The sequence below is a fragment of the Petaurus breviceps genome, unplaced genomic scaffold (genome assembly GCF_028583685.1).
Source record: "Petaurus breviceps papuanus isolate PSGF00001 unplaced genomic scaffold, PetGlider_PUasm1.0 90879, whole genome shotgun sequence".
Classification (NCBI taxonomy): Eukaryota; Metazoa; Chordata; class Mammalia; order Diprotodontia; family Petauridae; genus Petaurus; species Petaurus breviceps.
This window is the reverse complement of record NW_027187368.1, coordinates 12,123,431-12,151,139: the sequence shown is the minus strand read 5'-3', so window position 1 is coordinate 12,151,139 and position 27,709 is coordinate 12,123,431. Positions and strand designations below refer to the sequence as shown.

Genomic DNA, 27,709 nt, shown 5'->3' with positions numbered 1-27,709 from the left:
TATCTATCTATCTATCTATCTATCTATCTATCTATCTATCTATCTATCTATCTATCATCTATCTACTAGATAAATTGGAGATAATCTCATAGGGAAGGCACTAGGATTAAGTGGGACTGGAAAAGTCTTCTTGCCAAAGGTGGGACTTTAGCTAAGATTTGAAGCCAGGAGAAGGAGATGAGGAGAGATAAAAACCTAGGCATGGGGGCCAGCCAGAGAGCACACATGGAGTCCAGACTGTTTGAGAAAAACGAGCAGGCCAGTGGATCAGAGTATGTGGAAAGGAATAAGGTGTAGGAAGGAAGGGTCCAAGTTATAAAGAGCTTTAAGGGCCAAAGGATTTATCTTTGATCCTGGAGGGAATAAGGAACCAGTGGAGTTTATTGGGGGAAAAGTGTGACATGGTCACAATGAGGGATTTAAAGAAGGATAAATGCACTACAAGTGGTTATAGACTTGCTACCATTATAGAGACTTATATATACACACACACATATATATCAGTTTGGATTGTCTTTGGAAGGTGACCTTTGTGGTTGGCTATAGCCAGACCTGTTTGTGTTACCTGGAGTTGAACAGGTGCTGTGATGCAGAGGGACTCTCAAGGAGAATGGTTGTAGGCTGTGGAGCAGGTAGGGTTACAAACCCCATGGGAATCAGGGGATGCAGCTGACCAGTAGCCCCCAGCACATAGGCAGCTAGGGCAGAGAGGATTTTTTGTTTCATGCCTCACAAAAAACTTTGCACCAGAGATGTGGTTCCTGGTATTTGCCTGATGCTATAAAAAACACCCAGCTAGGCAGCTTCCTGCCTTCTCAGACCTGGCAGATTCTCCACACCATGCTGACTGTTTTTTTCCTCACTACTCCAGTGTCATCTCCATGGAGAAAAAGGAAGACAAGAGAAGGTCTTGGTACTCAGCTGAACTCAGGTGAACCAGAGTCAGTCTTCCCAACATGCTTCTTTACCTAGTGTTTGATACCTGTCTCCTTGTACTCTTAAACCTCCTTTTACACCCCTTATCTATGAGGGACCAGTCATTTACATCACCTCATGCCCAAGGTTAGGAAAGCTGCTAGCAGCTACCCACCACAGTGACACAGACTCATTTCAGGTTCAGGAGTTTGGGACAGGTGTTTTTGCCTTGTTGGCATCCTTAGAGGACTACCCATACAAGAGTGAGTCATTATGTATGTCTCCTAAGGATGATTGTCCCAGGGGGTCCTCAGGTGCATCTGTGTTTCTTGCCCACTTCTTGACCACATCCCTGAGTCTTGTGCAGTGGCTATGTTTGCGATGCCTTTGTTACTTACATCTGTCTTTCCTTATTTGTTGAGGAGATACACACACACACACACGCATATATGTAAAATTCCTGAAACAATCTAGGACTGAAGCTGATATGCCATCTGTCTGAGACTCCACCCTATCAGCCTTGAAGGTGGTTTGAGAGCCCTACATGTAACAGAAGACACTCTACTTGGTGTCAAGGAGAGGCAAGGAAAGATAAGACATCATCCTTACAGCCAAACAATTTGCAATCTAGTGGGTAGCTCATGTTTCTCTGTACACCCTCTTGCTCCTTATTCTGTGCATAAAATACAACCAATAAGTGTGTGTTATTGAGTAGCTTACTAATATAATACTGTGTTTCCCCGATAATAAGACACTGTCTTATTAATTTTTTTGGAAAGAAAAACACCAGAGGGCTTATTTTTAGGGGAGGGCTTATGTTGTCCTGCCTCAGCTCTCCTCCACAGCACTGCTCTCAATGGCGCCAGCAAGCAAATCACTGGGGAAGAACAGGATGACGCGCTCAATGCTGCAGCTCTGATTGGATGCAGCTCGGAGCGCGGCGTGCGTTTCACTGGGGGGGGGGAACGGTGCATACAGAGGGTACCGTAATGTAGCATGTAGCGCAGGGGATCACCTTCACTACAGTAGCAATCTCAATAGGGCTTATTTTCGGGGGAGGGCTTATTTTAGAGGAATCTTATACAGTAAGGGGGGGGCTTATTTTCGGGATAGGTCTTATTATCGGGGAAACACGGTAAAAACTAGTAGGTACATAATTCAGAGTTTGCAAAGTGCTTTATAAATATCTCATTTGATCTTAACAACAACCAAGGATGTAGGTGTTATTATTTTAATTTTACAAATGAGGAAACTGAGGCAGGTAGAGGTCAAGAGACTTGTCCAGAGGCATGTAGTTGGCCAATGTACAAGGTCAGGTCTTCCTGACTCCAGGCCTATTTATTCACTGAGCTACTTAAGTACTGCTAATAATGCAGATGAAAAAGGTCATAGGTCTTTGTCCTCAAAGAGCTTAAAGGTGAGAGAAGTGATTATTTTTCTACTATATTAATAACCAATTATTAAATTAGCATTAAGGCTTTTTCTTTTTATTTCTTCATACAAGGACCAGCCTGGCTAGGTCAGTCAGCTAGTCTCTGAAGGACAAGGCTGATAGATGAGATTGCCACAAATCCTTCAGGAACATGCTCCCTGATCTTGTGTGATCCAACTAGGAGACCTTACTTCTGTATAGAATGAAAACAGAATCAAATCTAGGTGAATTCCAGCCTTAAAGCATTAAGGCCATGTCCTTGCACCCCCTCCATTAGAGTTTAGGGTCCAGCTCATGAAGGAGAAAATCAACCAGAGATGGATCCTTTTGTCCAGATTGCTGGAGACAGTTGAGTCTCATGATCAAGCCATGTTCTCAGTAGGAGGATTTGAAGACTTTTAGCCTAACTCTTAATTAGTATGCCCTCCCCCTTAAATTAATCGTTCACCAATTAGGGTTGATTTCTCCTGTCAGGGCATTCCCTTTAAAAAATATTTAAGGCATTCAGCATCTCTTTGGTGAGAGAAACCACCTCCCATCCATTTATCACTTGTCAGCTAGCCTAATTAAAAAATTGATTATTAATTACTCAGAAATTCTGTCTTACAGATTTTTCATTCATTTCACAGTCTAGTCCAACGGAGGGTTACAAGGACATAAAGACATGTGGCACAAGCTAGAATGAGTTAGCAGAGAAAGAAAGATCCAGATCATAGGCTCACAGGCTCCTAGAAGGGAAGAGTCCTAAGAAAATTGAGAAGAGAGATTTTTCTTCTGGTTGGCTTTGGTGCTGTTGGAGGGAGGAGATTTGGGGAAAGGAGTGTGTAGGAGTGTGTGTATGTGTGTGTGTGTGTGTGTGTGTAAGTATTGGAGTGTGTTTATGTGCATATGTATATGTGTTATGTGGGAGTATTTGGGGTATGTGTATATATGTGGAAATATTAGAGGGGTGTGTGTGCGTGTGTGTATACGTATACGTATGTGTAAGTGTACGTGGGGAGTATCAGTAAAAAACCTTCATGGTGTTTGAGGTGAATCTTGAAGGAAGTGATGTAGCTTTCAACAGGCAGAGATGGAACTGGAGTAGGTGTGTAGGTAAATGCAGTAGAGGGGAGAGAGTACAGAATGAGATTAGAACAAGTAATGGTCTAGACCAGCTGAAATGTAGGGTATGAGGAAGGGGTTAAGGGGAAATGATGCTAGAAAGGAAATATGGCTTAGTGGATAGAGAATTGGCTTCTAAACCAAGAAGGGCTGGGCTCAAGAGACAGCTCAAGAGGGGGCTCAGTAGATAGAGAGCTGGGCCTGGAGTCAGGAAGACCAAGTCAGAGTTCAAATTTGACCTTAGATGCTTATTAACTATGTGACCCTGGGCAAGTCACATTTCTGTTTGTCTCAATTTCTTCATGTGTAAAATGGAGATTAAAATAGTACCCACTTCCCAGGGCTGTGAGATTAAAATGAAATGATGCTTGGTAAGCATTTATCACAATTCCTGGAACACACAGTATTATTAAATGCTTCCTTCCTTCTTTCAAGTAGTTCCTCGGGCATATACCAGCTCTGTCACCCCTAGCAGGTCCCTTAACCTCACTCAGTGCTTTGGGCCAGTGGTGTCAAATTCCAATAGAAACTGGAGCTTCTAAATTATACCTAAGCATCCTTGCCTGCTGAGTATTCACTTAAAAACCACATATTAACATTATCTATGTTCTTTTGTATCTTTATTTATCTTGTTAAATATTTCCCAGTTACATTTTAATCTTATGTAGCTGCACTGGGAAGTCCTGTGTATTTACAGGGTGCCTACTGTAATGTTAATGGGATTTAAGTTCTTCCCCATTAATTGGCCTCACATGGAGCCCATTAAGGGAAGCTTGCTTAGGGGAGGCTTGCTTATAGGAAGGCTTTCATGCTTTTTGTTCATTTCTAATTAGGCACTGAGTCATGAGGGTTGTGATGCCCTTGGCTCTGAAAAGGGTATACTCTGAGGTTATCATTTTTTCTTTGGGGTTCACTCATTGGAAGAGTGTTCTTGTAATTTGACCAGATGAGACTCTGGGTAGCTGTTAAAGAACCCCCTGGCTTTGAAAAACCCTGATGTTGATGCTTCTTTCTCTGGTAACTATATATGTATTGCCTTGGTCAGACAGTGGGATATGTCTGTTGATCTGTGCTAGAAGCCCTGTCTGTTGGTCTTTATTTCTCTGCTTGTATTTTCTCTATTTTCTTTGTTTGGATTTCCCTGAAGTTGAGGGTGCTGACTTTTCTCCTGAGCTAATGAATGTAATTAAAAAGATTGTTGACTCCTTGAACAGCTATCTTTCCTAGTAAAGCAGATCTAAGAACCTGTGCTAGCAGCAGTCCTGGGTATGCCAGTGTGGTTGCCACTATACCTACCTGCATTATAAAGGAATTTTCCTTATCATCAAATTTTCTGTATCAATAAAATCATAGGTCATGTTCCTATCTCAGTAGAATAAAGTACAGACTTCTTATCCTTTTATCCTAATGGTGGTGATTAAAATATTTACTGGATAAAAAGTGGTTCTCCCTTTCATGTGCCAACATTGCCTCCGCTATTACCATTGATTAAACTTTCTAGTCAGGAACAAAGCAGGTCATCATTGTCCTTAGTTTGACCTATGTCTTCTTTCTGCCTCCTTTTCTACTTTATGATGTCCCCTCTCCTCCCTCCATACCTGTCATATGTCCAGTGAATAAAGATGATAAATGATGACAACAATAATAATTTATGTTTCTATAACATCTTAAGGTCTGCAAAGCACTTTCTATACAATAATCGGGTGATTTAGGTAGTGGTAGTATTTTTATTTCCATTTTATAGATGAGGAAACCAAGGTTCAGAGAAATGAAGGTGCTTACTAATAACTCATTTATATAGTGCTTTAAAATTTTCAGAGCACTTTACATATATTTTCTCATTTGAGTTTTCCCCAGGGTCACATGGCTAGTAAGTATGAATGCCAGGACTTGAACCCCAGGTCTCTGGATTCCAAGTCTACACACTTTTCATTATATCTCATTGCCTCTTTGCCCTCTGGCTACTCATAGTGGACTCCTGGCACCTTTCCTAGGCATTGCTTTATACTGTCAGTGTTTAGGAGGTGAGAGGATAGCCTGTCAACGTCATCACGGAGGCAGAAAGAAAGAAGGCAGCTGAGTCAGTAGGACTTTAAGTGGATGGCATCTGGCCTCATTATTCTGTTCCTCTTGGGCACTGGGGAAGCCTCAAAATATACTGATAGGAAGCAATAGACTGAGTTAAACCTAGTTTTTATTTGCCACTTAATAAACCAGAGCCTGACTATGAGTCCTCTCATCCCCACTGAGACACATACACAAACTCTCAGTGATGTGAAGGACCCTTATCTCCCATAGATTTGAATCCATCTACCTTGAACTCCTTGATGGGTTCTTCCTCCTACCCTTCTACCTCTTACTCTGGGATCAATAATCAGTTTTGCTGTTATTTCTGGCATGGGATTGTGCTATGACTCTACTCATTATCCCCATGACTTCCCAGACCCAAACTCCTTTCTCTGGCTGCTATTCCATGTTGTCTCCTGTATTAGAATGTAAGCTCCTTGAAGGGTGGGAGTTTTTCACTTTTATATTTATATCTCTAGCACCCAGCACACAGTATCTGGCACGTAGCAGGTGCTTAATAAATTCTTTAGCATTCACTAATTTTTCACTCATTTATTCACTCATTCATACCTTCTTTCAGGCCCAGGAAGAAACACACATTTTACACCTAACTTTGTTCTCTCTTTCGTCTATTCATAATTTGTTCACCTATTCATAAGTCTTATAAGTAATATGGTCTATGTTCTAAATTTATGTGCAAATTCTCTCTTTATGTCTAGGTCATGTATCCATTTTTACCTTATCTTGGTAAATGGTGTGAGATATTGGTCCATGACCAGTTTCTTTCATACTGCTTTCCAGTTTTCCTTTTTCTTTTTTTACCAAATAATGAATTTTTATCCCCCAATATTAAATCTTTATGCTTGTCAAACATAAGGTTATTATGTTTATTTGTGGTTGATTTGTGGTCAGTCTACTCTATTCCATTTATCTATCTTTCTATTTCTTAGTCAGTACATAGTTTTGATAATTATTGCCTTATAAACAGTTTAAAGTCTGGTACTGCTAAATCTTGTTGCTTTACACTTTTTTTCCATTATTTCCTTTGATATTCTTGAATTTTTGTTTTTAGGCATAAAATGGATAATTTTGATTATGTAAAATTAAAAATTTTTGCACAAATAAAACAAATATAGCCAAGATGAGAAGGAAAACAGAAAATTGGGAAAAATTTTATAGTTTATCAGATAAAGGTCTCATATCTAAAACATATAAATAACTGTCAAATCTATAAGAATATGAGTCATTCCCTGATTGATAAGTGGTAAAAGGATATGAATAGGCAGTTTTCCAGTGAAGAAATCAAAATAATTTATGGTCATATAAAAATGGTCTAAGTCATTATTGATTAAAGAAATGCAGATTTGAGGTATCATTTTACACCTATCAGATTGGCTAAAAGGATAGAAGAGGAAAGTGACAAATGTTGGAGAGGTTGTGGAAAAATTGGGACATTAATTCATTGTTGTTGGAACTGTGAACTGATCCAGTCTTTTCGGAGAGCAATCTGGAATTATGCTGAAAGAATCATTAAACTACCTATACCCTTTGACACAACAATACCACTATTTGGTCTATTTCCTAAGATGATTAGGGAAAAAGGAAAAGAACCTATATATTCTAAAATGTTTAATTGCAATATTCTTGGACGTGGGATGCAGCATTGCCAGTATCTTTGTATATTATCAACAATGTATTTTATTTTACTTTTTTCTTTTAAAAAAGCTTTTTTTAAATTTTACAAAATAATTCACTATAATCTTTCTTTGAGGGGCAAACTCCTCCTACTCTATTTAAAATTACCAAATTAAAAAAATCTGTTTGCATAAAACTGTTCTGGAAAACTTATTTTTGTGTAGTGAGGGACACCTCCATGTTACCTCCATATTTCTATATTCTATGTAATGGATATAATCAGACCAACCTCTCCATGGGTTCTGGTTAAACTGCACTGCATGGATCATACATACCCTTTCCAGTACAGATATACTTTGGAAAGAGGAAGGATAGCTTGAACACCTTATGTTTTATGTTCTGCTGCCTTTGCATATACATATGAATATATGTTATGTTATATATATTATATTTATTTTATATATACTTACATATAATCTCCATATTAGAATGTGATCTTCAGGGACAGTACTGTTCTTTTTCTGGTTTTCTTTCTATCCTCAGAGGTTAGCACAGTGTCCAGCACAGGTAAGTATTTAATGTCTGCTAATGATCTATTCTGGAACACAAATTTTATGTTTCTCTGACTCCCTAAGTTAGCAACACAATCAGATAATGAACACTTATTAAGGGCTCACTATATTTCAGGCACCATGCTAAACAGTGGAGTTACACAGTCAGGGAAAATTCAGCCCCTGTCCACAAGGATCTCAAAGTCTAACTATATACAGGATGTATAGGAAATAACCAACAGAGGAAAGCCACCAGAATTAAAGGGGGTTGGGAAAGACTTCCTGTAGAAAGTAGGATTTTGCTGGGACTTGAAGAAAGCCCCAGGTGATAAGATATCAAGGAAACACATGTCATTCCGGCTGGGAAATTAGAAATCGTTAGTTCCTCATAGATGGACTGGAATTGGACAGGGGTGGGGAAGGAAGGGAGAAAAATAACTTGACTTAGCAATGCATAACAGCTAGAAATTACCCGTAGTGGTTTATTTCCTTTGTTATTTTCGTTGGATGAGGGCTAGGGAGGACATGTCCAGGTTTCTGTGTGTGTGTGTGCGTGTGTGTGCGTGTGCATTGCAAGGTTGAGGCCAAAGTCCTCCTCTGTCCTGTTTCATCACAAAGATCATCCTTTCTGAAAGCTCCTGTTCCTTCTCACCAGTCACACCAGTCTTCTCCTGAAGATGTAGTGGGCAGAAAGGACCACTAGAAGCAGGATCTTCCACCCCAGAAAGATTACAATCAAGAGGAGGTCGTATAGTTGAGTTTTCTTAGCCGGAAAAGGTTCTGGGACAGCTGTGGTCAGTGGACCTAGTGAGAGATTCCAGAATCACAGAATTGTCACCTCACAGGCCTGGAAGGAGCCTCAGAAGTCAATCAGTCCAATCCATCCATACAGGAGCAGGGGAAATCTACAGCGTCCTGACAAAGTGATCTTCTAGCCTCTGCTTAAAGGCTTCCAGGCTTAAGTCCTGCCTTCAGATACAGCCTGTTTCATTCCAGGATTGCTCTTACTGTTAGGAGTTTTTTTCTCATATTGAGCTGAAATTTGTCTCTCTTTATACATAGTTCACATTTTTTTTTATAGCACAATGGAGCTTTCCTTAAAGCAATCCTGTGAAGTAGGTAGCATAAGGATCACTATCCTCAATTTACAGATGGGGAAACTGAAACTCAGAGGAGAGAAATAACTTGGTCAGGGTTACAGAGGAAAACCTAGCTTGGAGTCAGGAAGACTCCAGTTCATATCCTTCTTCGGAGCCTTAATCCCTATGTGACTGGGCAAGTTACTTAACATCTTGGTGCCTCAGTTACCTAATCTGTAAAATGAAAGGGTTGGTCCCTTTGCCACTTGAGGTCTCCTGCAACTCTAAATTCAGGATTCTGTAAGTCAGAGTCAGTACTCAAGCCCTTGTTTTTTTACTTCAAGTTCGATGTTCTCTCATTAACATTATGCTTCCTTCACCTGTCAATTCTTATGAGGTTTTTAATGCACTCCCAGTATAGTCTTACCCACATACACTGTCAAAGGACTGCCCAGCATGGCGCACCCCATCAAAGAAGTTTCTGTGCTCTATGAGCAAAGCAGAACTGCAGTAGCTCAAAAGAAACACAAGATGAGCAAATTTAGAGCCGTCTCTACTCCAAATGTTCCTATGGACTATTTGAGCCTGACCTGTGGTAGAGCCTTGATCAGTCACAGTCAAGACATACTACGTGTCGGCCCTGGCATCATGATGTCAATCTGTTTGATCATGAAGGACAACAATGAATGAATGAATCCACATACAGTTCTTACCACTTCAATACGGGCCTAGTTTCTGTGTATCTCTCTTGGAGACATAGGATTTGGAACTAGAAAGAGCCATAGAAATCATGTAGTCCAACATCCTTGTTTTACAAATTAGCCCAAACTGGAGATATGAGATGTGCAAGATTACACAGGTAATAAGTAACAACCAGAATTTAAACCCTGGTCTCCATTCTAATACCCATGCTTTCCCTCCCATTGTACCTACTGACCCCAGAAGTCTCAGCTACTCTCTGTAGCCAGGGGGGCTGTGTGTTAGTTTAACAATCAGCTTTCTGAAAAAAAAATCGCATACACAATATACACTTTGAAGTTTAATCTGTAGTATTAACTTTCTCCATCACTTTCTTAAATCCAGAGCTGGGATTAAAATGGTCTGGGAGGGAGATTGTCACTGAAGCACTATAATTTTATGTTACAGAATTTCAACTGGGCCCTCACTGTGGCAAGACAATCTTTGTATACCTCTCTAACTGGCTGTCCCACTCTCCACAGTGGCTCTTCCAAATCTTATCGTCCCTCTTTGAATCTCCCATGGCTTCCCCTCCGCTCCCCTTACAGCTGAGAACCTTACCTCCTATTTTATTGAGGCCATTTGCCAAGAACTCCCTCTTCTCCCCTCCCCTTACAGCTGAGAACCTTACCTCCTATTTTATTGAGGCCATTTGCCAAGAGCTCCTTCTTCTCCCCTCCTCCATATCTCACATCATTCAGATGTCTTCTGCCACTCTCCTCCCACGCCCCTGTCTCACAGGAAGAAGTGGCCCTTCTTTGTCAAAGCAAATCCCTCTGCATGAGCAAATGATCCCATTCTTCTCCTGCAGATCGCTCTCTTCATCATCCCCCCCCCCTCATTTATCTTTAATTTCTCACTGCTATAGACTTATAGGCTGGTTCCTTGCTGCCCACAAGCACCCTCATCTCCTCAATCCTCTTCTTTGATCCATCCGTCCTTGCTGGCTATCATCCTAGGTTATGGCTAAATTCCTTGAGAAGATCATTGAGAATAAGAGCCTCCAGTTCCTCTGACTGTCTTTTTGACTCTCCCCATTCTGACTTCCAACTTTATCCAAATGAAACTGCTCTCCCCAAGGTTACCAATAATTTCTTAACTGCCAAATCGAATGTCTTTTTTTCCTTCTCAATTCTCGTCCTTCTTGTCTTCTCTGCATCCTTCAGCGTTGTTAAACACCCTCTTCTCCTGGACACTATTTTGTCCCTAGGTTTTCATGTTCTCTTGGCTCTACTTTTTCACCTGTCTGACTACTTCTCAAACTCTCAGCAAAGATCCTTTGTTGCTTCTTGATCTAGGTTGTGATGACTGTTTATCAAGTTCCCCAAGGCCCTTTCTTGGACCCTCTTCTCTTCTCCCTACAAATTGTTTTGTTTGGTGATCTCATCAGCTCCCATGGATTCAATTATCATTTCTATGTAGATGATTCTTAGATCTATTTATCCAATCCTAACCAGTCTTCTGACCTCCAGTCTCACATCTTCAACCGCCTCACATCTCAAAGTGGATATCCCATAAGCATCAACATGTCCTAAATGGAACTCATTATCTTTCTTCCCAAATCATATTTTCTTTTTAACTTCCCTACTCCTGGTAAAGACACTACCATCTATGTAGTCTCCCATGGACAACCTAAATATCTTCCTCTACTCCTCATTCTCCTTTAGTTTTCAAGTCCTGCCAACTCTATTTTAGCAAAATGTCTCATATAAGCCCTATTTTTTGTCTTTGTAACTACCACCACCCTAATGCAGGCCCTCGTCACCTGGACTATTGCAATAGCTTTTGGCTGGTCTGCCTGTCATAACTTTATTCCCACTCCAGTCTATTCTCCACTCAGCTATCCAAGTGTTCTTCCTAAAATGCAGGTCTGATCATGTCACCCACCTAAGCAAAAACTAATCACTCCCGAGTACCTCTAGGTTCAAAGATAAGTCCTCTGGTTGGATTTAAAGTCCTTTATAACCTGTCTCCCTTCTATCTTTCTAAGCTTTAATCTGCTCCATGTACCCAGTAACAATGGCCTCCTTGCTCTTCCTTGAACTTGGCATTCTGTCTCCCGACTCTTTGTATTTTCACTAGCTCCTTATGCCTGAAATTCTCTTCTTTCTCACTTCTATCTCCTGACTTCCCTGGCTTCCTTTCTTTAGCTAAAATCCCACCTTCTATAAGAAGCCTTTTCTAGTCTCCTTAATGCTAGTTACTTCTTTCTGTTGTTTTCTTCAACTTATTATACATAATATTATTATTAGATATTTTATATGTATACATATATAATGAGAGCAATAACCATATTTTTGCTTTTCTTTGTAACCCTGGTGCTTAGAACAGTGCCTCGTACATAAAAGGTGTTTAATAAATACTTGTTAACTTGACCGAGGCTCTGATATGGTCATGGCAAGGTGAAATCAAATTTTAGTCTCATCCAGGGCTATCATAGAGGAGAAAAGAATGGCAAGCTGGGTTGATGCCTTGAGCTCTGTCTGGGGCTGAGCAAGATAGGCTTACCTCTGCTTGGTAGGAAATTGTTCTTCGGATCCCTCTGAGGAGTCAAGGTAGGGAGTGGTGGCTTTACCTCACAGATCACTTGAGACTGGATATGGGACCCAGTGAGTAGTACCTGTACCTCTCTGGTGATATTGTAGAAGTTGTTGTTTAGGCTGCTCCTAAATGATTCCTGCAGGGTTTGTGACTTTTTCCCATCTTTGAACCATGTAATAGTGATGACTTGATTGTAGAATCCCAATGAAGTACAGGTGAAAGTCATCAGCTGTTCTGTCGCCAAGGTGGGGGAGAGGTTGGCTGCAAAGAGAGACTCCTTTTAAGAAGGAGAAGAGATGGATTCCTAGAATCACACAGAGTATCAGAGGTAGAAGGGGTGTTTATTTATTAAAACAATTTTTTTTTGCTTTTTGGAGAGGGGAGAGTAGGGCAATTAGGGTTAAGTGATTTGCCCAACGTCACACAGCTAGTAAGTGTTAAGTGTTAAGTGTCTGAGGATGGATTTGAATTCAGGTCCTCCTGACTTCAGGGCCAGTGCTCTATTCACTGCACCACCTAGCCGCCCCTAAAAGGGTGTTAAAACACAAGAGATATGAGCTAGAAGGGACCTCACAACATAGAACATCAAAGGTACCTTAGAGGTCATCTAGTCCAATTTAAAAAACCTGAGGCCTTTCCCCAAAAGGGAAAGGAGTTTTTTCATCTTTCCCTTTCCTCCCGGTACCCTCTACTCCAACCAGGTGAATCTCCTCATCCAGGACCCAGGCAACAAGAAGATGACATCACTGAGCGTGGCCCCTCCCCTTTTTTGACTGCTCATTGGTCTTGGATGAGATGGGAGTAAATAACTCTATTCCTTCCAATAATATTGAGAACTTGCTAGGCCTTGCTACCTGCCTTGTCATGCCTCCTAAGGTCCTCTGGGCCTTACCATCTGCACTGCCTCTATGCTCTGCAGTCCTCTGGCACCATCATCTAACCTTGTTTTATCACCTAGGGACCATTGGGCTCTTCCACTCACCCCTGATCCTGCTTTTTCTATTTGACCTCGCTGCTGAACTTTCTGTTATACTTTGTCTCTAATTAGAGTGTGACATCATTGTGAGCAGGCACAGGCTTTTTTCCCCTCTTTATATCCTCAGTTCCTAGTATAGCACTTGACACATAGCAAACATTTAATGGGGTCAGGTAGGTGATGCGCTGAATATAACACCAGGCTTGGAGTCAGAAAGACCTGAGTTCAATCTCAGTCTCAGACACTTACTAGCTGTGTGACCCTGGGCAAGTTCTCTAAACCTTGTTTGCCTCAATTTCTTCATCTGTAGCAAGAGTTGCAAAAGGAAATGGCGAACTAGCCTAGTATCTTTGATGAGAAAACAGCCATCCCTTTGTGGCTTCTTCTGCTTCAGAATTCATTTTGAGATTTTTAAAAAGTTGTTTGGAGGGGATTTTGAGAGATCTCAGGCAAATTTCTGCCTCTTTTGTACTATCTTAGTTCTTTCCAAGAAAACTCCAAAAAGAAGTTATGAAGAGTTGGACACATATGAGAAACAACTAGACAGCTACAATAAAAGCATTTAATAAAAGCCTTTTAACTCATTTATTCCCTACCCAACTTTGTCCTCCATTCCCTTTTTTCCTCCCTTCCCCCCTCCCATCATGTTTCTTTCCTCATTCTGAATTTTCCCCCAGGATGATGCCTTCTATGTATGATATTTTCCCTTGTCCTTTCTATTTATCTATAACCTACCCATTGGGGGAGAGAAGAATCTGGGTTAGGAAGAGGTTAGATTCATGTGTCTAACCTGATAGGGATATCTGGGACTGAAGCATCTTTGGGGAAACATCTTTTGAGGTGGACAAGTCTGATAGTGTAAATATCACAAGACTTGTAGTTAGAGTACTATGGTTTGAATCCTTCTAACTATCCATATGGAATTTGGGCAAATCACTTCCCCTCCTTTGGCCCTCAGTTTCTTTATATGTAAAATAAGACGGTTGAATAATGTATTTATGCTCCCTTCCATCCCTGACATGTTATATTCTATGGACCAAATTCTCCTCCATTTTGACATACTGCACTCTATTTTATGGGCAATTTGGTGGTGCAGTGGGTAGAGCACTGGGCTTAGAATCAGGAATAATCATCTTCATGAATTCAAATCCAACTTCAGACACTTACTGTGTGATCCTGAGCAAGTTACTTAACTCTGGTCCCCTCAGTTCCTCATCTGTAAAATGAGCTGGGGAAGGAAATGGTAAACCACTCTAGTATCTTTGCCAAGAAAACCCTGAATGGGGCCGTGGAGAGCTGGAGATGACTATAAGGTTTGTCCTGCTCTAGTTTTTCTTGCCTTGACACTGGAGCTATTCTGTGCCCCTATAATTGTTGCTGTCCATAGCATATTTGTCCTACTAACTCCTTACATCTGAAGTAAGGAGCCTTTGTTGCATTCAAGACAACTGAATAGAAAGTATATTGGGGCAGATACCCCAACTCCTGTAGAGGGGTCTGGAGATACCTTTTGATGGCTTTATGTATTATCCCAGTAATTTCCCAGGGAGGGCTCTTGAGGGAACAAATGGGGAATCCATCAGTGGGATTCTTACTTGAAGCCAATGAGGGCCTTGACCTTCCAGGTAGCTGGGCTGAATATTTTCTTCTTTCATAGAGAGAAAATCTGAGGTTCAGGGAGGTTGGGGAAGAAGTAGAGGGCTTTTCCAAGGCCTCAGTTCATTTCTCATCCTTGAGTTTCTGCTCTGTGACTACCTGATTATCAGGAGGACCCTGGACAAAAATGACTGGGAGGCTTAGAACCTTAAAGTGAAAAAGTGGGGACATCAGGGGAAGGGGCTGAGCTTTACTGACCTTGCTCCTGATTAGCTTAGAAAGAAAAACTGGATAGGATTTCAGTTTGACAACTTGTGCCGAATGGGTTAACGTTTTCTTAGACATGGTGTTCTAGGAATCTGGTGTCTGGATATGTGTAATAGTAGTTCTTCCCTATGTTGTGGTCAGACTTTTACTTCCACATAGTGTCTACTGAAGGTTGATTGTCTAAAGGTAATTGACAGAGCAATGACAATGATGGGGATTAAAAGCTAAAAGGGGCTTAGATTGGAGTCACCAGGGTCCAGCTAAGAGATATGAGACCCAGGAGTCCAGACAGGAGGGAGGACACAAGTAGAGAATGGTAGAAAAGAAAAGAGAGATCACAAACAGAAGTGAGGAGGAACAAAGAGTTAGTTTAGAGAGAGGAGATATTATTTGCACTGAGGCTGAGAAATTCAGAAGAAGGCTATAAATCTCTTCAAAGCCAAAACAATGTCTTTTATTTTTGTGTACCTGGCACCAAGGTTCTTGCCTATAGCAGGCACTATAAAATTGTTTCTTGAATTTAATACAGCTGTCAAGGACCTTAGAGATCACTGAAATAAGAGCACCTGGTTCAGGGCTCAGTGCTAGTACATCATAGTTATATGACCTCAGTCACATAATTCAACCTTCCTTGAGGTTCTTTTTCTAGAGTTTTAAAATGAAAAAAAAAATAAATAAAAAAACAAACAAAAAAATAAAAAAAAAAATAAAAAAAGGGGCGGCCAGGTGGCTCAGCGAGTAAGAGCACCGGCTCCAGTGTCGGGATGACCTGGATCAAATCCGGGCTCAGATACTCAGCACCACACCCAGAAATAACTGGCCGTGTAACCTTGAGCAAGTTACTTAACCCCGATTGCTTTAAAAAAAAAATAGAGTTTTAAAATGGGGATAAAAATCAGTGCATTACTTTCCAGTCTCATAGTGCTGCTGTGAGAAGGCATATCGTAAAACACAATAGAAATATATGATTATTTTATTATTGTTCTTATTATCTAGTCCATCCCCCCATCCCCTTTTTGCAGAAGAGGAAACAGAACTAGAGGAGGGAGGTGATTCATCTGTCACATAGCAAGTTAGAGACAGAGCTGGACTAGAACCCAGCCTTTTCTGGCTATGTAAATTAAAACTACAGGAAGATAATATGGCATAGAAAGAGACTTGGAATAGAATCATGAATTCTTTGCACAGAATATTCCAAGATTGTCATCTTTTCCACAGACAGTCTAGGAAGGACAGACAATAGGGTACCTCATCACAGCATTGATTCAAGTGGTTTCTAGTCCAGGAAACTGGCTTTCTATGACTGGGAATGAGCCTTGCCCTTTCTCACTTTCTCCTGAAATGTCCATCCAAGCATGCTAGAGACCCGTAGAATTCCCATCCCCAAATCCTGCTTTCCCCACCCTAGCTGGGACAAAACAAAGATGACAAGATCCCCACTCACCAGAGATGCCCAGGAGCAGAATCATCAGTAGGAAAGGCAGGGTGGAGGTGGTTGGGCATGGAGGAATTGCCATAGTGTTGGCTACCATGTTTGTCTTTCTCTAGAGATGATGCCAAGACACTCGTCCTGTAGAAGATGAAACTGACTGAATCTTTCTCTAGTCTGAGGGAATGGAAACAAGCCCAGAATATCCCTATTGTGGCTCAGAAAGAGGAACTGGATAGAATTTCAGTTTAACACTATAGCCTGGGTGATATAACCATTTCTTGGTGGTTGTGTTCCAGCTACTATGACTGATAGAAATAATCCTTTTTGCTATGACTAGGCCATATTACACCATCTTAAAAAAAACAACCTAAATTTCAGTGGTTTCCTATAAATTAGGTGATAAAATACTAACCTCTTAAGTCTGGCATTTAAGGCCCTCCACAATCTGGCCCAACTCTCCCTTTCTAACCACATTTTAAATCATAAATGTTCATGTCAAGCTAGTGAATTAGTTATTTACTAAAATTATTCATAGTGCACTTATGCAGACCACCTCCTATATTGATTGAACTGAATGGAAAATTCTCATGTAATCCTTTCAAGAGATCAATGAATAAAATTAGTGAAAAAGCATTTATTATTTGCTACATGCCACATCTAGTGAGTATGTTAAATACTGGGTATACAAACAGGAAAACCAAGATAGTTTTTGCTCTCAAGGAGTTTATACTCTAACTTGGGGAGACAAAAATATTAATATTGTTTGAGCTTATATGGCTAGAAAATTGTCTAACCCAAGTTTACAGTAGAGGTCAGGCTGACCAACTTCTAAAATGCTCTAGGGGAAGCTGAGGAGCTGCAGGGAATGCTTAGATGCCTCTCCAGTCTTATTTTGGGTCCACCCAAAGCTTGTGTTTTAGGTCCCCCAAATTTGAGTGCTTATACCTACCTGCTGTTATTCACCTTAAACTGCCCATCTCTGGAAACTGCCTACAAGTAGCCAACCAGGCAGATATCCTTATGCTATTGTCTGAATTCTATATATAATCTCACAAAGACTTGAGAAGAGAGTATTACCTTTTTCCAGCTCTCTCTTTTCCCAAATGACTTAATAAAATTGTTTCTAAAACTATTTTAGGTTTTGGAATTTTTCCTCTACTGACAATTACCTGCAGGAGAACCAGGAGAGAGTAATGTCTAGAAAACCTGAAGAGAAGAGAATATCAAGAAGAAGAGAGTGATCAGTGATGTCAAATGTTGCAGAGTGGTCAGGGAGAATGAGGTCAGAAAAAAGGCCGTTAGATTTGGTAGCTAAGAGATCACTGGTAACTTTGGAGAAAGCTGTTTTGGTGGAATGATAAGACTGGAAGCCAGATTGTAAGGGTTAGTAAGAGAGTGAGAGAAGAGAAAGTAGAAGCATCTATTGGTATTTTTGAGTTTAACCACAAAGAGCAGAAGAGATATAGGACATTAGTTAGCAAGGATAGGAGGATCAAGTGAGGATTTTTTAAGGATAGGGGAGACATGGTCATGTTTGTAGGCAGTTAAGAAATGAGCCAGTAAAGAAGGAAAGATTGAAAATAAGTGAAAGAGTGCTTTAAAGTTTACCAAATGCTTTATCCACCACACCTCTGTGAGGTTGGTGATAGTTAATCAGGGTGGAAGAATCAAATAAGGGTTTTTTTTTTTCAGGATGGGGAGACATTCTCTTTCTCTCTTTTTAAACATTTTAGTTGATGATTTATTTATTTTTAACATGTTTTTTCTTTGTAAATTTTGAGTTCCAAATTCTCTCCCTCCCTTTGAACCCTCTCTAACCCACTGAGAAAGCAAGAAATATGATATCAATTATGTGAATCATGCAAAAAAATTACCATATTAGCCATACATAAAAATAAAGTGAAAAAATTATACTTCAATATGGACTCAGAGTTCATTAGTTCTCTCTCTGGAGGTGGATAACACTTTTTCATCATGGGTCCTTTGGAATTGTCTTGGGTCATTGTATTGATCAGAATTGCCAAGTCTTTCAGAGTTTATTATTATTACAACATTACTGTTACTGTGTATAATGATCTCCTGGTTCTTCTCATTTCACTTTACATCAATTCATATAGTTCTTGCCATGTTTTTTTTTTTCTGAAACTCCTCCTGCTTCTCATTATAACAAAATAATAATCTATCACAATCATATGCCACAACTTGTTAAGTCATTCCCCAATTAGTGAGCTTCCCCTCCATTTCCAATTTATTGCTACCACAAAAAGAGCTGCCATAAATATTTTTGTACATATAGGTCCTTTTCCTTTTTTAAAAAAATCTCTTTGGGACATAGACCTAGTAGTGGTATTGCTGGGTCAAAGGCATGCACTGTTTTATTACTCTTTTGGCATAGTTTTGGATTGTTCTCCAGATTGGTCAGACCAGTTTCCTATTCTATTGGCAGTTCATTAGTGTACGTATTTTCCTTCATCCCCTCCAGCATTTGTTACTTTTGATAATTGTGAGATGGTACCTCAGAATTGTTTTAATTTGCATGTCTCTAATGAGAAATAAAAAGAGACTATAGATATTTCTCTAATCAATAGTGATTTAGAGCATATTAATGTGACTATAGATAGCTTCCATTTCTTCTTTTGAAAACTGCCTGCTTATATCCTTTGACCATTTATCAGTTGGGGAATGACTCTTATTTTTATAAATTTGACTCAGTTCTATGCTCAGTATATATTTGAGAAATGAGGCCTTTATCAGAGAAATTTGCTGTAAAATTTTTGATGTTACTTCATTGTCTGTGGTAGCTTTTAGCAAAATGTAGTCTTCTTGATTATCTTTTTAAATTAGGTCTATTTTTGCTTTTGCTTTGTTTGAGATCCTGATTGCAACTTTTGCCTTTTTACTTTAGCTGAAGCATATTAGATTCAGTTCCAGTCCTTTATTTCAACTCTGTGTGTATCTTCCTGTTTCAAATGTGACTCTTGTAAACAATATATTTATTGGATTCTGATTTCTAATCCATTCTGCTATCTGCTTCTGTTTTATGGGTGAGCTCATCTCATTCTCATTCACAGTTACTATTACTAAATGCATATTTACCTCCATCCCATTTTCTTGTTCCTTCCTCTCTCTCTCTTTATCCTGTTCCTTCTCAAAAGTTTGTTTTGTTTCTAACCACTTCTTTCCTTAATCCACCCTCCCTTTTATCACCCCCTCCCCTTTCTCTTATTCTCTTCCTTTGCTATTTTTCTACTAGGTAAGTTACATTTCTATACTCAACTGAGTGTATACATATGTTCTTCCCTCTTTGAACCAATTCCAATGAAAATGAAGTCCAGGCATTGCCTATCATTTCTCCCAATTTTCCCCTCCATTGTGAAAATTCTTCCTTGCACACTTATTTTGTGTGAGAAAAAATTTAATATTCTACCTCTACATTCCCCTGTCTCCCAGTGCATCCCTCTTTCTCTTCCTTTCATTTTTTTTGGAGATCATTCCAACATTATCAACTCATATTCATGTCCTCTGTCTATGTAAACTCCTTTTTACTACCCCATTAATGATAAAGTTCTTAGGAGTTACATGCATCATTTTATCACCTAAGAATGTAAGCAGTTTAATTTTATTGCATCTCTTATGATTACTCTTTCAAGCATCATTTTTATACTTCTCTTAGTCATATGTTTGAATGCAAAATTTTCTATTCAACCCTGTTCTTATCATTAGGAATGCCTAAAAGTGGAACATATAAGTCATTAAATCTTGTGTATCCTGACTGTGGCTTCATGATATTTGCATTGTTTCTTTCTGACTACTTGAAGTATTTTCTTTTTTTATTAGTAGAATCTTTTATTCATATTCCAATATTTTTCCAGACAAAAAAAACAATTTTTTTCAAAAAAAACTTCCCAACTAAAAAATATGGAACACTTCATGAATTTGTGTGTCATCCTTGTGCAGAGGCCATGCTAATCTTCTCTATATCATTCCAATTTTAGTATGTGTGCTGCTGAAGTGGGCACTACTTGAAGTATTTTCTCTTTGACCTAGGAGATCTGGAATTTGGATCTCATAGTCCTTGGAGTTTCCATTTTGGAATTTTTTTCTGGGGATGATTGGTGGATTATTTCAATATCCATTTTACTCACTGGATCTAAGATATTGGGGGCAGTTTTCCCTGATAATTTCTTGAAATATTATATCTAATTTCTTTCTTTGATCATGGCTTTCAAGTATTCCAGTAATTCTTAAATTATCTCACCTAAATCTATCTTCTAGTTTGTTTTCAGTTATTTTCACAGTGAGTTATTTCACATTTTCTTCTATTTTTTCATTCTTTTTTAAAAAAATAGTTTCTTGTTGTCTCATGGAGTCATTAACTTCCACTTGCCCATTTCTAATTTTTAAGGCACTATTTTCTTGAACGAAATTTTTGTACCTCTTTCCATTGGCCAATTCTATTTTTTATGATGTTCCTCTCATTAATTAATTTTTGTATCTCTTTTACCATTTGGTCAATTCTGTTTTTTAAAGTGTTACTCTCTTCAGTATTTTTTTTTGTACCTCTTTTACTAAGTTGTTAATTCTCTTTTCTTAATTTCCTTGCATCACTCTCATTTCTTTCCCCAAATTTTCATCTACCACTCTTATCTTTTTCTTGAACTTTTCCAGGAATTCTTGTTGGGTATGGGTTCAATTAGCATTTTTCTTTGAGGCTTTTTGGAAGCGATTTGAACATTGTTTTCTTCCTCTGATTTTATGTTTTGGTATTTCCTGCCACTACAGTAGCTTTTTATGGTCAAGTTATTTTTTGCTCATTTTTCTAGCCTAGATCTTGATTTTAAATTTTATGTTAAAGTTGTACTGATCACCTGGGGATAGCAATGCACTGTCCCAAGCTTCAGGCTTTTTTTCCTGCTTTTGTTTTCAGATCAAGTTCTGGAGGTCTGCAAGTTTTTGATACTTCCAAAGGGGTGTGATCCTAGAAGAGGTGTAATACATCACTGCTCTTCTGATCTGTACTCTGGTCTTTACCCAGAAAGGGCCCCTGATCCCCTGCAGCTGCAAGCATTATGCTCTTTTTGCTTTGAAACCATGACCAGGGCCCCTGCTCCCTTTTGACCAACCACCAGTGCTCCTTGCTGCCCTGACACTGTGACACATAACTGTGTATAAACAATAGAATTGCCAATTCCAGTACCAGCTGTAACCAGTACTGGCAAAAGGTTGTCCGTAATCTCTTTTTGACCAGTTGTTCCAATTCCCTTACTGTCTCTTGCCTGAGAGCTCTCGAAACAATTACTGCTCCTGCAGCTACTGTAGCTGCTGTTGCCACAGCCTTGTGTGTGAGCTCCAAACAGACCTCCACTCCAGTATCACAGACTTCTGCTGATCTCTTCAGTTTTTGTAGGCCAGATAAATGTCTTACCTAAAGTTTTTGTTGGCTCTGTCACTTTAAAATTTGATTCAAGGTATTATTTTAAAGTTGTTTGGAGGGGTATATTGGGAGAGTTCAACTGGGTAACTGCCCCTAATCCACCATCTTGGCTTTACCCCAGAGGAGACATTCTCAGCCTCAATTTCCTCATCTATAAAAGAGAGTTTATAATACTATCTACCTTACAGGATTGTGTTGAAGGATCAAATGAGATAATATGAGTAAAATTCTTTACAAAACTTAAAAGTGCTATATAGATGTTAGTTATTGTATGTGTCTACCATACTGAACTTTGCATCATGTATATGTATTATGTATGCATCCATATATATATGTATGTATATCTTAATATTCTTTTCCTTTAATAGGAGATAAGATACTTGATGATTCCTATCTGTGCCTCCTTTATTCCTTGCACTCTTAGTACAGAACACATTATCTTTTTCATAGTAAGTATTTAATAAATATTTGTTGAATTTATTAATGGAAGGAACTTGTCTTCTTAGAAACCAGGAAAACATTGGCAAGAGAGCTGTAGTTTGGGCTAGAGAAAAAAGTAGGTCAGACCTAGGGAGAAATAACATGTTATAAGAATGGGAAGGACTCTGATGATTGGGTAGTTTGATTGATTTCCTAAACTAAAGCAAGCTGGGTATGTTGACAATGCCATCCACATACCTTTGATTGTCAATCTGTATATGGTATATATTCTAATGTCATCTCAAATCTGGAGTAAGGTAGTTGTGTTAGCTTCACAACACCTGTATGGAGAGTGTATTGCTGGTGATTCCTTATCAACAAGGAGGAGGACTATCAAGATGGGATAGATTATCTCTCTAAAAGCTTGAATCGACAATAAGCCTCCATGAGGGCTTTGGGTGGTGACAGTAAAAATAACAGCGATGACAGTTATTTATTGATTGACACTTGGTTTTATGTCTGTTATCTATAGATAACATTATACACACATGTACACATACGTATATAATTATATGTTTAAGGAAAGGTCATTTATTTTTCAGCTATCTAGTGATATTTTTGTTTTTAACAGAAATGAGTATTGCTTTTTATCAAAAGCTCTTTCCATTTTGATTAATATAATTATGACTTTGTTGATACTACCTTCCTGGCATAAATCCAATTTGATCATAGTATAATAATTGTGATATATTATTATAGTTTTTTGGTTAATATTTTCTTTAAAAATTTTTCATTTATATTAATTAGATATACTGGTCTATTGTTTTCTTTTTATGTTTTGATTCTTCCTGGTTTATGTATCTAAATCATATCTGTACCACAGAAGGAATTTATGTAACAATTTATATAATATTTGAATTAATTTTTTCTTTGAATATTTGATAGAATTAATTTATGAATATAATCTTAGAATCTTTTTCCTTGCAAGTTTGTATCTTGTTCGACTTCTTCCTCTGAAATTGGATTTTTAAATTACCTGTTTCTTATTATATTAATTTGGGAACCTTTTATTTTTGTAAATACACATTTTTTTTCTTTTAAGTTGTTGATTTCGTTGACATAGAGTTGGGTAAACTAGTTTTTAACAATGTTCTTTATTTCTTATTCATTTATTGTGAACTTCCTTTTTACTTTTTTATACTGATAATGTGATTTTCTCCTGTCTTCTTTTTAATTGTTAGTTGATAGTTTATCTTTTTTCTTTAAAAAAAGTTCCTACTTTGATTTATCAATTCATTTTTTTTGTTTTAAATTTTGTTAATTTCTTCTTTGATTTTTAGGATTTCTATTTTAGCATTTAATTAAGGTTTTGAAATTTTCTACTTTAGTTGCATTTTCAAATTATTGATTTGCTCTTTCTTTTTATGTTAATGAGAGAGTTTAGGAAGATAAAATTTCCCCTAAGAAGTCTTCGACTATGTCTCCAAAATTCTGAAATATTTTCTCATTGTTGTCATCATCTTTTAATTAAATTTTTTTGTTTACTTGATCTCTTCTTTGACACAACAATTCTTTATGAGTAATTTCCAGTTGATTTTTAATACTTTTCCAGTGGCCCTTTATTTAATGCAATTTTCACTGTATCGTGATTAGTAAAAGATGTGTATAATGTTGTTGCTTTTATTTATTTGTTTGAAGTTTTTAAATGTTAAGATATGGTCAATTTGTCTAGAAGTACCATGCAGAACTAAGAATTATATGTGCTCCTTTCTATTTCCATTCAATAATCATCAGGTAGATATCATATCTGTTTTTTCTGACATTCTATTTAGGTCCTTAATTTTTTTTTTCATGTTTATTTTTTGTTTAGATTTATCTTAGGTGGGCAAGATTAAATTGAAGTCCTCCATTATTATAGTTTTATTGTCAATTTATCCTGATAACTAATTTAGTTTTCCCTTTCAGTATTGATAAGTTATGCCATCGGGTATACACACATATCTGTATATATATTAAATATTGCAATTAACATATTATCTATTATACCTGTAAGTAAAATGTTATTTCCCTCTTTATTTCTCTTAATTAAGTCAATTTTTGTTATTGCCTCATCTGAAGTCATAATTGCGACCCTTGACTATTTTGTGTTTAGTTGAGGCACAAAAGATTTTGCACCAGCCCTTATTTACACTTGTATGAGTCTTCATGTTTCAAGTATATTTCTTATAAACAACATATTGTTGGATTTTGTTTTCTAATCCATTCTGCTAACCTCTTCCATTTTTGAGTGAATTCATCCCATTCATGATCATAGTTATGATAATTATTTATTTGAACGAACTTCAAGCCATCTTTGAGTTCAGGCATCTTTCCTCTCCAGTGCTACTCTGGGCTCTCAGTCTTCGAGATCTTATAGAGACAAGTCCCTTCTCTTTCAAATGCCTCTCCTGAAGATGTTTCTTTTTTGTTCCCCAGAAGCCTCTAGGCAGGCTATTCACATCATCACCCAAGAAAATAATGAAGTAATTCCTTAATGGATTACTAATAAAAGGATATAAACCAGCAGTTCTTAAAAAAAGAAATAAAAATTATTAATAGCCAGCACAGCATAGTGGATAGAGAGCTGGTCTCAAAGTCAGGAAGATGTGGGATCAAGTTCCTTTTGCAGTGTGTGACACTGGTTGATACATTTGAATTCTGAGTTGTTTTAGGGCTAGGCAACTCTTTAAGACCATATAAATTGCAGAGAAGGTACTGGCTTGTAATAGTGGAGGGATTTTCCTCACTTAGAAGTTATCTATTCCAATAAAAGTACAGGTCTAGTACCAGATTGTATATTCCAACTTGAAAGTTCCACATCACTAATAATTAGAGAAATGCAAACCAAAGTAACTCTGGAGTTCTTTCACACCCAGCAAATCGACAAAGATGACAAAAGATGGGAATAATCAATGTGGGAGGAGTTAGGAAAGACAGGCACATTAATAATAGCTAATATATTTGTAGTGCTTATCATATGCCAGGCACTAAGCACTTTATTATTATTATCTCATTTGAATCTCACAATAACCCTGGGAAGTATAGAATATTATTATCCTCACTTTACAGATGAGGAAACTGAGGCAAACAGAGGTTATGTGACTTGCCTTGGGTTAAATAGCTAGTATATGATATTGGATTTGAACTCAGGTCTTTCTAACATTCTATTCACTGTACATAGAATTTTTTTTTTTTATAAGCAATCGGGATTAAGTAACTTGCTCAAGGTTACATGGCCAGTTATTATTTCTGGGTGTGGTGCTGAGTATCTGAGCCCGGATTTGATCCCCGACACTGGAGCCGGTGCTCTTACTCGCTGAGCCACCTGGCCGCCCCTAAGCAATTGGGGTTAAGTAACTTGCTCAAGGTTACACGGCCAGGTGTTTCTGGGTGGGTGCTAAGTGTCTGAGCCTGGGATTCGATCTCCAGGTCTTCTCAACACTGGAGCCGGTGCTCTTACTTGCTGTGCTACCTGGCCGCCCCAAATAGAATTTTTTTTAAAAAGAGTAAATTCTGTAAAAGTTTTAGGGGTATGTAGAACTTAAATCAACCTTTCTCCACCCTGTCCCTCCCCCACTCCTGAAGATTGCTAGAACTATTATTTTTGTGTAATGAAGGAAGGCAGCTAATTTTAAAGCAGTCCCAGAGCGAAGAAAAACAGATATGCAGGTTGTATTTTAAAATTTATCTAGAACTTTATAGTCACCTCTTTTTAACCCTTTCTTGAGCATGAAAAAAGAAAAGGCTTGTTTAAATTAGGGAGCAACTTAAAAATGAGTAAAATTTAATTAAGGAAAGGAATTTAAACTGTAGAGGAGTCATTCAGGAGGGACTGCTGGTCTCAGAAATTTATTAGTTGTGTGATCTTAAGCAAGATATCTTTGCTCTTTAAAAAAATTTTTGCAGGGTCAATTGGGGTTAAGTGCCTTGCCCAAGGTCACACTGCTAGTAAGTGTTATATGTCTGAGTTTGGATTTGAACTCAGGTCCTCCTCCGGTGCTGTAATTCACTGCACCACCTAGCCACCCCCTCCCTGCTCCCTTTTTAAGAGGAAAATAATAGTGATACCAACTTCTCAGGATTATTATGATGATCAAAATGATATAATGATTGTGAAGTGCTTTTTACAATGACTGCCATATGTTAAGCACTGTCTAAATGTTGACTATTGTTATTATTTCTTTAATTGGATGTAATTGTATACCAGGTTTTAGATGTGATTAGTACAAAATGCCAAAGATGACGATAAAATAAATGATTTTCTATGTAAGATAATTTGGAAATGCATTCAGCTGAATTGATGTCATCTGACTGGTAAGAAGTTTTGTTTCATGTTTTAAATACATGATAATGTGTGTATTATTATCATAATTATAAATTCTCTTATATTGTAAAATTTGGGAAATAATTATATCAGAAATGCTATTAGAAAAATAATAAAATGAAGAATACATGTGGCAGCACAAGTCTTTGTTCATGACATAGATTCTAATTGGTTCTTTTGATTTCTATTCTAATCCAACTCCATTTTATAGCTGTCCACTCCATCTCATCATGTACTACGCAGCTGCCTGGGACCATGAATTGGGCCCACCAATTGCTGGAAAGCAATTTTGATTTATGCTAATAAAGTGACTATTCTTCGACCTAGGGATCCCAAGATATACATGCACACACATTTATGTTTGTGTATGTGTGTGTGCGTGTGTGTGTGTGTGTATCCCAAGGGGGTCACAGGCATAAAGAAAGGTCCTATAGTAAAGGTCTAAAATATTTATAGCAGCATTTTTTGCAGTTGCAAAGACCTGGAAGCAAAATAAATGTTAGTTGTTTGGGGGATGATTAAAGGAATTGTTGTATGTGAATCTAATAGAATATTTTTATTCCATAAGAAATTATGAATGTGAGGAATTCAGAGAAACATGGGAAGACATACACATTGAATCAAAGTGAAGTAAGCAGAACCAGGAAGAAACATATGTTTAATGACTACAATAATGTAAGGAAAAAGGAAAACCTGAGACTGAATACTGTTTAATTATAATGACTAAGCTTGTTCCAGAAGAAAGGATGCCAAAATGCATATCATTAGATTTGATCAATGTGTTTTTATCAAACTGCTTCCTCCTAACCCTCAACACATGCACACTCTTTAAAAAATAATCTTAAAAGGGAATGGCTCTTTGTATAGGTGGACAAGGAGGGATATATTTAGAAATAAAGATCATGTAGAAGTAAAATATATCAATATAAAATTTTAAAAGGAATTACAAATGAACAGATTGACAGGAATCTCTGGGAGGGAGCTTGGGTTGAATATCCTTTTACAGGTTTGATGGGGAAGGTCCATGAGCCGTGTCCTCTGGAAGCCAGGAGCTGCTCTTCTTGTAGTCTTTGGAAAGTGTCACTGTAGATTATGGGACTGTCAGGTTCTTTCCTCTTCTACTGGATAAAGAAAAGGCATGAAAGTTTAGACCACCAGA

General features: G+C 38.1%; 1 protein-coding gene and 1 non-coding gene across 2 annotated transcripts; both read right to left on the bottom strand.

Moving 5' to 3' along the window:
- Positions 1-8,166: 8,166 nt before the first annotated feature.
- Positions 8,167-16,509, bottom strand: LOC138150526 (tyrosine-protein phosphatase non-receptor type substrate 1-like). Its single transcript, XM_069073973.1, has 3 exons — positions 16,346-16,509; positions 12,030-12,323; positions 8,167-8,508 (listed from the first exon to the last, which is right to left on the bottom strand). Exons 1-3 carry the CDS (start codon positions 16,431-16,433, stop codon positions 8,360-8,362), a joined length of 531 nt encoding a protein of 176 aa, XP_068930074.1. The 5' UTR covers positions 16,434-16,509; the 3' UTR covers positions 8,167-8,359.
- Positions 16,510-20,245: 3,736 nt separating this feature from the next.
- On the bottom strand, positions 20,246-20,352 carry LOC138150545 (U6 spliceosomal RNA). Its single transcript, XR_011165586.1, has one exon. It is a non-coding gene; the product is annotated as a U6 spliceosomal RNA (small nuclear RNA).
- Positions 20,353-27,709: the final 7,357 nt, after the last annotated feature.